The sequence below is a fragment of the Rhinolophus sinicus genome, chromosome 2 (assembly GCF_057876585.1).
Source record: "Rhinolophus sinicus isolate RSI-liver-muscle chromosome 2, RSI-T2T, whole genome shotgun sequence".
In the NCBI taxonomy this organism is placed as follows: Eukaryota; Metazoa; Chordata; class Mammalia; order Chiroptera; family Rhinolophidae; genus Rhinolophus; species Rhinolophus sinicus.
In genome coordinates this window covers 79,192,785-79,205,219 of record NC_142502.1, presented here as the reverse complement: position 1 = coordinate 79,205,219, position 12,435 = coordinate 79,192,785, and the positions used below count along the sequence as shown (strand labels likewise).

General features: G+C 42.5%; 1 protein-coding gene across 1 annotated transcript; it reads left to right on the top strand.

The window, feature by feature from the left end:
* Positions 1-11,633: 11,633 nt before the first annotated feature.
* On the top strand, positions 11,634-12,045 carry LOC141571877 (podoplanin). Its single transcript, XM_074334000.2, is given in 3 exon segments — positions 11,634-11,811; positions 11,814-11,840; positions 11,843-12,045. Coding segments are annotated over 3 exon segments (408 nt in total).
* The last annotated feature ends 390 nt before the right edge of the window (positions 12,046-12,435 follow it).

Below are 12,435 nucleotides of genomic sequence, written 5' to 3'. Positions count from 1 at the left end.
TAATTATAGCCTTTAATAAGCTGTTAACTCTTTTAGCCTGGTCTCAGAGGTGTTAAGGAATATTGATGGAAGCCGCCACTCAAGCAAGAGTGTTAAAATGGGACAAGAGCATCCTGACCTCATCAACATGGTATTGACAACATTAATTAGTTAATGATAGCAAATGTAGCAGGATTTTGATATATGATATCCCATGCTCCAGTTCCCTCCTCCTATATTGAGATCATCTTTCTAAAACTTAGATGATCTGATGCTTAAAAGCATTTAACAGAAAGCTGGTAAATGTTTTCATGTTACTATTTTATTTACCAAATTTAGAAAGAAATAAGAAGGGATATTTGGACTATAAAACACAAATCATGCTTTTCGTCCAGAGCCTAGTATAGCACATATCTTATTATTGTTAGAACCTTAATATTAATGATAAGTAGATAGTCTATATTGACTCCAATAGCCAAGAAAGTAAATCGATATGGATGCAGATAAATAATTACCTGCTCTAAAGTCATAGCAGAGTTATATTCATGACTTTCTCTTCATTTTTAACCTGTACTGCAGAAATCCTTGATCATATTAAGGATGTGTCTGGATTTTTGTTTTCTATTAAAGCTAATAGGTTTTCATTTTCTGTTATACAGAAAAATAAAAAGGTCATATTCCAACTTTAAACTTAAAACCTGCAGAAACAGCCATTTTTTTAACAGAATGAACTATTACTGAATGTGGATTAAAGAATATCTATCTCTAACTCTGGGTTTTAAAAATATTATATGAATACTGAAAACATCCTATGGCATTATTCCTTAGAGAAAACAGACAGTGTTGCATGGCATTGAACCTTAGTGGAGATATGTGTAACTTCCATAAATTATAAATCAGTCAGCAGAACACATAAAGAAAAAATATGAAACAGAGAGTGTTACAATTCATAGACAAGAAAAGGCACAAATAACACACTACAAGTTTGGGTTCGAAATCTGTCATCCATTTACTCATAGTGTGTTAACTGAAGGAGAAAAATAGAGCTCCAGGATATGCGGCCATGTAGCATTTCAACTGGAATCTCCTAATTGTAGAGGTTGAAAAGCCATTCTTCCTTTCCAGCTGAAACACAAGTGAAGCTTTGTGGCCAGAGGGTAACTTGTTTACATTACAGACTGCACTCTTTGCCTCAAATGATTATATTACACTCGGTTTGTAGTTGTCTGTATTTACCCAGAAGAATAAAATGCCACTTTTTTTCCACATTAAATGTTTCAAAATTTGAACTTTTGCACGGAATTTTCCTATAGTTTTTATTGTCTATTTTTTTTTTTAGATTATGTATAACTATAGATATCTTTTTGAAAGTTTCATAAAGAAACTCTTCTGGAGAGATGATATATATATAGTGTTTATTTGAATTAGGTAAATTACCACTAAAAAATAACTTTTTACCTTTCTGTTGCAGTCAATGCTAAAGGAAGTGCTAGGGAAAACAATTTTTTAAGATGATTTGTTCATAATAATTGTCATAATAAATGAACTTGAATATTTTAAAAATCAAGTGGAACATGCATATTCTAAGAATCCCTTTCTAAAAAGCTGAAGTATATATAGTATTGTAGATATATAAAATAAATTAACCTAGTAACCATTTCCAAAAGAACCATTGCTTGAATTTTTTGAACATTTCAGCACATATGCCTCTTATTTTTTCTTTTTTTTTCTGTAGTTCAACATTTTGGATCATAGACTGTATTCGGGTTTTCCAGAAACAGGTGTAAGTTTCTACACATTTTGCCATATGCTTTCAACTTCCAATAATTACAGTCATATAAAATACTTTGGGGTCCCTTCCTGTAGAGATGCTTTAGAAGGCACATCCAATGCTCTTCCAAAGATGTGTATGCCTATTCTCTGAGTCAGTTGCAGTTCTAGATCTGAATTTGGTTAATGTAATGCAAAGCATGTTAGAAGCCCATTGCTCTTAAGGATGTAAAAACATACTGTTTTAAGTCTTGTATACAGGTTTATCAATTTTGAAGATAAATTGATAGACTGAATCATACCTGCGTCAATCCCAGGTCTTTCAATGAAGCTAATGTTGCTGGTTCCAACCTAGTTGTTTGGTCTTGCTTCTTGAGGCTACCTGATGGTTTCTCATTCTTACTCCTTCTCTTAAGAGGAAGCCACACTTGCACTTTTCTGTGAACTAATTCCCTAGTAAGTCAAGTAGACCTGGATGAATTTCCCAGTCATTGTTTTGTTTACTTTATCTTATTATTTCATTTTAATATATGGATAGTATTCCTCTTCTTTCATATTTTCTAACTACAAATAATTATCTAATATTGTCATATTTAGTCTGGTGCAAGTTTCTAGTTTCTGAGAACATACAGAACTTCTTCTTCTCCAGTCAGAACTCTTCTCCCTGTTCATGAATCACTCTGTGTTTTCTGGAATTGGGGATTTTTTTTTTTTCTTCAATCTACAGTTTCTAGGCTATAAAAAAAATGGATGGAGAATTACTCTTCTGTCCATGGAGAAGGGTAGGCAAAATGATACAACTTGAGGATGTGCACTATTCTAGTCGGTGAGTCTAAAAATGTCAGCTTTTAAGAGTTGTAGCATTTCGAGTTCTTATAAGCATCATAAGGAACTGGAATCAAAAGAAAATGCCAAGAGAAAAATGAAATACGTGGGAAGAGAGAATGTTGGTAGCAGTCATTGATGGATCATTTATAAAGGTAATGTTCAGAGGTAGAAATCTGTCTAATTTTTAAAACTTCACTAAGACTTGTTTGCTAGTATCTTCTATTATCATAAAATACCATCCTACTGCATAGCAGATAGAATTTGATTTTTGTTCCCTGAAAATAATCACTTGGCATGTAATATTATAAAGCCTCTGTACTTTAAAAATTGCTTTACTACTTGTCTCCTGGATGGTTATTTTACAATACAATATAAGTGTAACAATCTGAATAAGAATGTGTGGGGCTCTCACAGTTTTAGAAACAAGGGTTCACAAGGATATTATTTCACTAATATTAATGTAGTAACTCTTTTAATATTGAAAGTAACAAATCTTTAGTAGTACAAAAATATTAGGTCTCTCATTTTTGTTTACCAAGCAGCATTTCATGAGTTTCTAGCCTATTCCATTACCTATGGAGAAAATGTTGGTTTTATAACAGCTATCCAGCAAACTGCAATCACCAGATCTAGATTGTGTATATAGGTAACATCAGTGTGAATTTCCATCCAATAACTCACACTCCTTCATCTCCATTGGACCATAGTAGAAATATGCACTGCATATGGGCCTTACCCAAATAAAGTCCTAAATTACAAATAGTCATCCCCAACCATGATTCATATAAGTATAATGCCCTCTCCCTTACTCCTTGTGTCAAAGAGGCTGCTGCTGCCTTTGTCATGATAAATGGTGTGAAAACAAAGCAGCAGTTCACACATGAACACATGTTTTTAGAAAATATGTGAGTTCCAGAATAGCAGACAGCAAGTATTAAAGACCTGATTCACCCCAGTTGCACAGATGGGTTCTGTCACGGTCTGAATGTTTAATCTACTAGTTTGGAGCTTTACAAGGGAGAGACAAAACACAACCTCCTGTCAATAGCTCAAGAGTCAGTGAAAATATCCATATGTTAAAAACGTAATGTCCAAGGTGATGGTATGGGGAGATGAGGCCTTTGGGAGCTGATTATGTCACGAGGACAGACCTTCCTTAAAAGAGGTTAGTGCCCTTTTAATAGACCACAGAGAGCTAGCTGCCCCTTCCACTATGTGAGGACACAGTGAGAAGTTGGCAGTCTGCAACTTGGATGAGGGTGTTCACCAGAATCTGACCAGGCTGGCACCCTGATCCTGGACCTCCAGCCTCCAGCCTCCAAAAGTGTGAGAAATAATGTTCTGTTGTTTATAAGCCATCCGCTTTGTGATATTTTGTTATTATCAGCCCAAATGGATTAAGCCAGGCTCCTTTCAGGCTTTTACCTGAGTAAAAGAAGTTCTTTCTTCAGCCCTGATAGTTCTACCTCCCAGAAGTTCTGAGCTGAATTTATAACCTCACTCTAAGAGGATTAATAATCTGCTGAACGAATTAGGGGAGATAATCTTGGCTTTGTTGCAGGCCCCTTCCTTCTATAATAGCTAGACCTTATCTCCAAAGCACTGTGAGACTATAGGGGAATTCACACCACCTTTCTAGCCTAGCATCTGACACATTTCCATTGACCCAGAACTCAGAAAATGTCTCATAATGAAAACTCACCCCGTGTCTCGGTCAGGGGCAGACTGTACTAAGGTACATTGTAATTCCCAAAGATGACCACAACAGTATCTCCTATGCTGCATGTTCTTCATACAATATGACTTCAATATTCTTTCTATTAAGGGGGAGGGGGAGGGGGGAGGGGGGAGGGGGGAGGGAAGGAGAAAGATCCATTTAGCTCTCAGCTACTCCACCCCTCCATTGTCCCAGCTTATCACATCTCACTAAAATCACTTGAGAGACAACTCTGGGACCAAATCACCTAAACTGATACTTTCCAGAAATTCTGTCTCACAGAAACCATGAGAAAATAAAATTGTTTTAAGTCTAAGTTTAAGCCTAAATTTTGTAGTGATTTGTTTTAGAGAAATGCATAACCAGAACATCTAGCTTCCAGTCTGTGATGCCAGCACCATAAGATGGTCAAAATTCCTGCTGTTTCTTTCTCTACTATAAAATCTGTCTACTATGGCCAATAGAAACACAATGTGTGCCATTATCTGGCAAATTCCCAGAGGGAATACAATGGCTGGGAATCATTAGCTCCTTTCAAAGGGCTTTTCTCTTTCTGGAATTTTAGTGAATCAAATCCTTGTTGCTTCCATTGGTTTCTGATGTCTTTAAAAATAGTTTCTCTCTCTCTCTCTCTCCCTCCCTCCCTCTCTCTCTCTTTCTGTCTCTATCTCTATCTATCTCTATCTCTCTCTTTTGCTTGCATTTATTCTTTTCTTTTGCAGTTACACAGTAAGATTCTTGGCCCGCCAAGATGTAACCCATCCTCTCCCATACCATATCAAGGTAAATACCCCTTTACCCCATTCCCATTTCCAGCTTAGTTTTCCTATTACATCGGTCACTATTTCGAAGAAAAAAAATACTTACACACTCACACAATTTTTTTTTGTTCAATTTGTTAAAATACCAACAATACTGATCAGTGCAGAATCTGGGATTTTCTGATTCCAAAATAGTTATAAACAATCTATTTCTTGTCTTGAATGATGGATATTTTGTTTTTTTCTAAATTTGTAATTGTAATTTTTTCTACCATTCCAGAGTGTTATGGAACTAGGTAGCAAAGACATCTATACACAAAACAAAACAGATGCCTTCAGAAAGGCTGTCCTACTTCTCAATGTCCCAGATTTGACCATATATCCATATACTGACCAAACACCATAGTGCATCCTGCATGTAGTAATTGATACAGCCAGTTAAGGCCCACACTTGAATTTGAGGGCAAGACTAAGAATTTGGAGGTTCTGTTATGGTGAGGTGTATGACTTCTGCAATTTCTGCAGAAAAAATTACTAGACAGCTATCAAACGACCCATGGAATATGTTATCTAGCTAACCAGCTATAGAAATGATATGGGGCATAAGTGAAAGAAACACCATAAACCTAAGAATCTATTTAGGATGACTATAACTTCTATAAATTTGCTACCATGCCACAGGGACTAGACATTCAAAAACACTCATGATCACATTGTTTACCTAGAGCTTCCTGGGTTCCAATTCATTCCAAAATGCTGATTCTGAGAAGAGGTATATTGTCTTCCTTTACTGTTTTATACTTGAAGGCGGGGCCCCATTTGCAACATTTCCTTGATTTATCTGGCTTACTCAGGTGCTGCATGGGGGGGAAAAAAAAAAAAAGAACAAATACTCATGACATATCTTCCCCTTTTATGTGCAATGTTAACATACATTGTTACTTTCCAACATAAAGCACAGTTCAGTGTACATCAAGTACATCCACTGCATTCAATTTCAAATTCAGTTGTGCTCCAGACCCTAATGACCATGGACAAATTATACATATTGCTGCTATAATAAATTGTCACAAATTTAGCAGTTTAAAACAAGTAAAATTTACATCTTCCAGTTCTATATGTCAGAAGCATAATATGGTTCTCACAGAGCTAAAATCAAAGTATTGCCTGGGCTGTATACCTTTCTGGAGGCTCTAGGAGAGAATCCTTCAAACACAGAAACTCTGACTTTTTTTCTGTGGTGTCACACTTCTCTCTGGCTAATTATAACCAGAGAATGTTCTCCATTATTATTAGATTGGACACATTTTAACAATCCAGGATAATCTCCCCATATGAAGGTCCTTAATATTAATTATACTTTCATGCAGGGTCTCTGGTCCTGCTCCCTGCATAAGAACGTAGGATATGGCGAGGCCAAAAAGGAACAACAATGGAGGCATAGACACGGGAGTCATACCACTATATTCTCGCTGGTGGCTGGGTTGGAGACACAGGAAACAGGAGCCACACAATCTGCAAACGTCCGCTTCTCTGCCAACCAACCTCACTTGCTAACTGCAATCCCTATTCTAACTGCAATCCACCGTGCTAGCTTAGGCACGGTAGTTATATCAGTGGCTAATGGCTAACCCGTAACAGCTGATGGCCAACTAGTCACAGCTGACGGCCATCTACTACCTGAGCCAGCACCTTTCCACTTGAGGCTGAGAGCCTGGGAACTGCTCTCTGGGACTTTGTCCCCACACTCCCTCTTGCCATGTAGTAATACATTCACAAGACTCATGGACATTTTGGGGCAGGGGGCATTATTCTGTTTTTGTTTGTTTGTTTGTTTTAGCTGAGTACCTGTTTTATTTCTGACGCGGGTGGCACATTCTGGGAGGAAAGATCCGAGTCGGGGTTGGGGCTACAACTCCACCTTGCAGGTGGAGAAAGCCTTGTTCTTCGTGGACCCAATAGTATTGCTGCCCAGCATCTGGCGCAGAATGTGCGTCTGCCCCTACCGTTCATGTGTTGCCACTGAACCAAAAGTAAGAATCAGGATGTCGTGCGGGGCGGCCTGCAGGTTCTCTGCTCCCGCTCCCCACACAAGAACGCAGGACATGGTGAGGCCAAAAAGGAACACCCACGGAGCCATAGGTAGGGGAGTCATACCACTATGGTCTCATTGGAGGCTGGGTTAACTGCACGTGTAACCTGCTGTCCGTTTTTCTGCCCTCCAACCGACGACTCTCCTCCACTCTCCTCGGCTCTGTTCCTCGGCTCTCCTCCGTAGCCGCAGCAGTTATATTAGTGGCTAATTGGCTAACTGGCTACAGCTGACAGCCAATCAGCCACAGCTGACGGCCATCTACTACCCGAGCCAGCACTCCTCCACGTGAGGCCGAGAGCCTGTAAACTACTTTCTGGGGCTCTGTCCCCACACTGGGTCACCTGGAAATCACAGTTCCACTGCAACTTGCGGGCTAGAAGTGCATGCATCCATAATGGAGCTCAGGCCTGGGGCTAGTCTGGGCCGCTGATGATGTTGCATAGCACACACACTGGAGGAAAGCTCCTCCTTCTCCATGCCAACGCTGCTCCAATGGTGCAGGTAGGCCAGTTCCAATGAAACTAAGGAGAGGGAGGTGGGCGGTGATGCTAAACCCCCTCTGCTGGCTGCTGGCGACCTGGATGGGCCTCCGGTGGCCATCTTGGGAACTGAGTACTGTTACAGGAGAGTGGGTCCTCCTCGGCTTGGTGTCCAGGTCCTTGGTGTCTGGAGCAAAGAATTGAAGGAAACACAGAAATAAACTGGTGAAAAAGTTTATTAGAAGAGATAGTAAACTCCAAAGAACTAGGAGCAGGCCCCAAGCACTAAGAAAAGCGGCTCAAGGCCCTTTGTTAGCAGGGTCTGGCACTTTTACTTCTTTTCTCTGTGATGGGTTTATCCCTTCCCGGCACAGGACTGCTTGATTAATACCTGTGATTGATATAGGGCTGTTATCTTACCCTGGTAGACTGCGCATGTCCCATCCCAGAGTTCATTCTGTTATAATATTAATGAACTACCAGACATATGTATGATATTATAATGACGGTATAATGAGGCTAGGGTGAGATGGAGGTCGTGGTGACCTATTGTGCAGGTGTGAGTGAACAGTCCAATTTAGTTACATCCTCACAGCGGTTAATAGCTAGGGCGGATGAGGAAAAACTTGGGAGGTCTCCAGGTGGTGCTCCCTGTAGATTATGTTGGACATGCAGGAATGCAGAGACCCAATTACCTGTTTCTAACTGCCTGCCTTGCTTTCCCTGAGAGACATGATCTCCATAAGACTCTGTGGGGAGTTGCTTCAAGCTGAGAAGGGGGGTAGAGCTGTCCCTACCTAATGGGGATTCACAAAACTCTTGCTCTATTTGTTCTTAAATAAAGAAGGAGTCTCATATCTGCCTTGGTCGGGGTGCACTGGAAGCTTCGTAACCTGACAGTCCCTAGATGAGGAGAGACAGACGTTAGTTAATAAATTAAAAGTGCTGGTTCCAGGAGTAGTACTTGAAGCCCAATTATCTTTATTTAACCCAGGGGTTAGGTATGGACTGGCCTGGAGGAGTGTTAAAATGCATTTGGTCTCTGGGATGGCCTTTGTTTATCCAAGAGTTTGGTCTGGAATAGCTTGGGGAATGTTGGACTACAATGATTAGAGTGCACAAGCTTAAGTAATTATTAGGCATGGGTGAGAGACATTCTGTGATTTAGGCTAGGAGCAATCTTTAATTTAGGATTTAGAAACTGATTAGAAGAGTGATTAAAACCAGGGGCTAAGGAGCTAAGAAACTAGGGAAAAGGAGTCTTAAAATTTCTATAGTGAGGGAGGCTTAAAACATCCCTGTTTCCCCGAAAATAAGACCTTGCTGTACGATCAGCTGTAATGCATCTTTTGGAGCAAATATTAATATAAGACCCAGTATTATTTTATAAGACCCGGTCTTCTATTATAGTAGAATAGACCGGGTCTTATATTAATTTTTGCTCCAAAACACGCATCAGAACTGATTGTCTGGCTGGGTCTTATTTTTGGGGAAACACAGTTTTATAGTGAGGAAGGCTTAAAAGTTTTATAGTGAGGGAACTCTCCCACATTAGTACCTCTGGATAGGGGTGCCCGACTGCCCCTGTCACTGGCCTCGCTCTGGGAGCTTAGTGGCCGATGGGCTGGGCCCCTATCAACCAGCCTCTTGGTTTTGGCAGCTGTCATCAGCGTGGCTTCGAAAGTGGCAGTGCTAGGGTTGTGGCGGGACAGGGATTTCTGGATGCAGTCTAGACTCTGTCAGCCGGGCCAACTCTGGGAGCAGCATTTTGGGGTCCACTATGCATATGTTATGTGGGATGGGCATTGTCAAGAAGTTGAGGGGGTCGGGCAGTATGTCACAGTGAGGGAACCCAAAGCCCTCTGTGTTGGGTCCAAGTCCGTTGTGCTGGGGGCAGTGCTCAAGGTGTCTGTGTTGGACAAGATTGGCAGGGACTTGCCCACAGACATATGTGGGCAGCATCTCCTCAGGCCCTGGAGTACCCGCTGGTTCCTGGAAACGAGAGCTGCTGTAGTTGAAACTGCTGGGGGACACGGGTACCTGTGTCATGGGCACTGCCTGGCGGTGTCAAACTCTTAGGGCAATACCAGGCACAGGGACATGTCATGGGAGGAAGCCGAGTACAGCGCCCATGGGCCGTGCAGTGGGAGGCTCTGCTGGGCATAGCTTGTGGTGGCGGGTGGTGGTGTGCGGCGACAGCAGTACCTACTTGAAGAGGACAATCAGGGACTTACCCACCTCAGCTGGCAGCAAGAGTGTGGTCACCGTGTTGGTAGGTGTCTGGTCCAGTGGGCTCAGCGACAGCTGTGTGCTGCCCTCAGCTGGGCCCTAGTGGGCTATGTGCCACCAGAGGCTGCTGGTGGCTAACAACATCTCCAGCATTTTCTTCTCCAAGCTGCCATGTCCTATTGGGTGGGCTCAGCCCCAGGTCCTGGCTGTTCTCGAGGTGGGTCATGGGGCCAGGGAGCTGCAGGCCTCAGTGGTACAGAGCTGGTCTCTGCACTCCAGAAGATGGGGGGAGGGCCTATAGGGCCATTTTCTACCCGTGCTCACCCGGAGCAGATGTGTTTGGTGCTTCCACGGCTTGGGTGCTGCCTGGGCACCCGACTTCTTGACACCAACCAAAACAGAGGTCACCTGGCACATCTCCCAGCCCTGGGTCTAAGGTCTGGTCTGTCTGGCTTTACACCGGGAGGATACATGGCTTCTTTGTCAGCCTTGCGACGGGCCTCAGCCCATAGTGATTCCTTCCCCACCACCCTGGGATGCGGGAGGGCACCTTTCTCCTGGAGCTTTCCCGGGAGCCCACGTTTCCCTTGCTCTCAGTTTGCCGAGGTCTCGCCAGAACCTGGAGGATCACCATAGGCTCCAGCAATAATCCCAAGTGCTGCAGGCTGACCAGGCCGCTTAGGAGGCCTGGGGGGGGGGGTGGGGGGGTCCGACAGCCGGAAGCCCAGTCCAGGAACAACATTCACACCATCTTGGGGGGGCCTGCGTCTGCCACGCCAGCAGGACCCATACGGAGGCCAACGCGCAGTTCGTGCAGACCAAGAACATGAGACCACTCTCTGGTCCTTTCATGGGGTCTCTTCTGTCTTCAAGCCAGAAAGGGCACGAGGACATCTACACACGTACCTCCATGGGCCTTCAGCATCGCAATGTTGCATCCAAAGTCAGGAGTGGTGGAAATCAAGCTAAGCCTTTTTTCTCAAACTGCCAAAGCCACAGTCTGCCCAGCTCTTTCTAGCAGCCCCCAGAGCCCACCTGCTCCAGTACCCTGGTAAAGGGTGCAGTTACCAACTCTAGCAGCCTCTGACGCACCCAGATGAGGATGGTCCCTTTTTTTATTATTATTATTTTAAGCCATCAAATTCACTATTAACAAGGATAATCCCATACTTGGTTATAAAGTTCCTGACGACACAAGGAAAAGTTTGCTTCTCATAACAAGAAAAACCTAGGCTGTATCTTATTCTAAAAATAAATCAATAAATATTAATTATTATTGTTATTATTAATACATTTAAAAGTAAATAAATGAACCACTTACTACATGCATCCCCCTTCTCTCCTGCTGCGGAACAGAGTAAAAGCCAATTTTGCCAGGGCTTAGGGCCCTCTACACATCTTGGTTGCCCTCCCCTTGTTGCCCCCCAACTGTAGTCCTGTTATGTTAAACCTGGCCTGTACTCATCTTTTTTTGCTGTAGCCAAACATCCTAGTGATCCCAACCTACAACCCCTCTACAGCTGACCACTTCCTGCTCCTCTTTGGGAGAGATGAATGCTGGTTCTGCTCTGAAAGTTCCCCACTGCAAAGTTTGCTCCTCCAGCCACTGCAGGTGAAGGGACTGGGGGATCCCTCCTGCACTGCAGTTTTTGCTGCCTGCATTCCAGCTTCCACCTCTCACACTTCACCACGCTACAACCTGTGGCTGCAGAGCTTTTTGATCTTCTCTAGCACAGAAACTAGCTGTTGGTGCATAAAGAGAACAAACTAAGAAAATGTGGAAGTGCCGGTCTCTGCTCTTCATTTTGGGAAGCACATTGGTCCTGGTCCTGGCAGAAGGAGCCAGCACAGTCTTCCTAGAAGATGACATTATGACTCCAGGTGTTAGTGAGGCACCCCATCAGTCTTCTGGCTTCACAGCTCTGGGGCCAACAAGCACAGAGGATCTGCCAACTCCAAAAGTACAGTCTATGCTCAAGAAGAAAGCCAGACACCACAACCCCAAATGTGGCAACTAGTCATTCCATGGAGAAAGTAAGTGGAGAGACACAAACATCATTTGAGAAAGATGCCTTGGCAACAGTGATTTTGGTTGAGATCATAGCTGCGGTCTTACTAGCTATTGGATTCATTGGCGGGATCATCATTGTTGTTGTGCAAAAGATATTGGGAAAGTGCTCACCCTAACGAGAATTGTGCCATGCTGCCAACATGTATAAAAAAGTGAGTTTTCAGCTTCCCTTGTTCCCTGAGCATGTAGGAGAAGATAACCCATAGAAATGCTTGGCTACCCCACTCAAAATCCATGATACTCCGTCTGTTTATCACTAGTGAGCAAAGGAAAGATAATTCACCAGACTTGCTCCTCTAAGTATTTGTCTTTGAAAAATGTTTTAAATGTAAATTTTATAAACAATGATTAAAAGACAAAAGGCACAGAAAAGGGAATAATCTGTGTAAAATGACTTGTAACTAAGACAACATAATTCTATCAATATTAGAAACTGTAAACATGTCTTCATTCTTACCATTCTCTGTTATTGTTAAAACACAAAGGAATTAGGAAATATTTATACA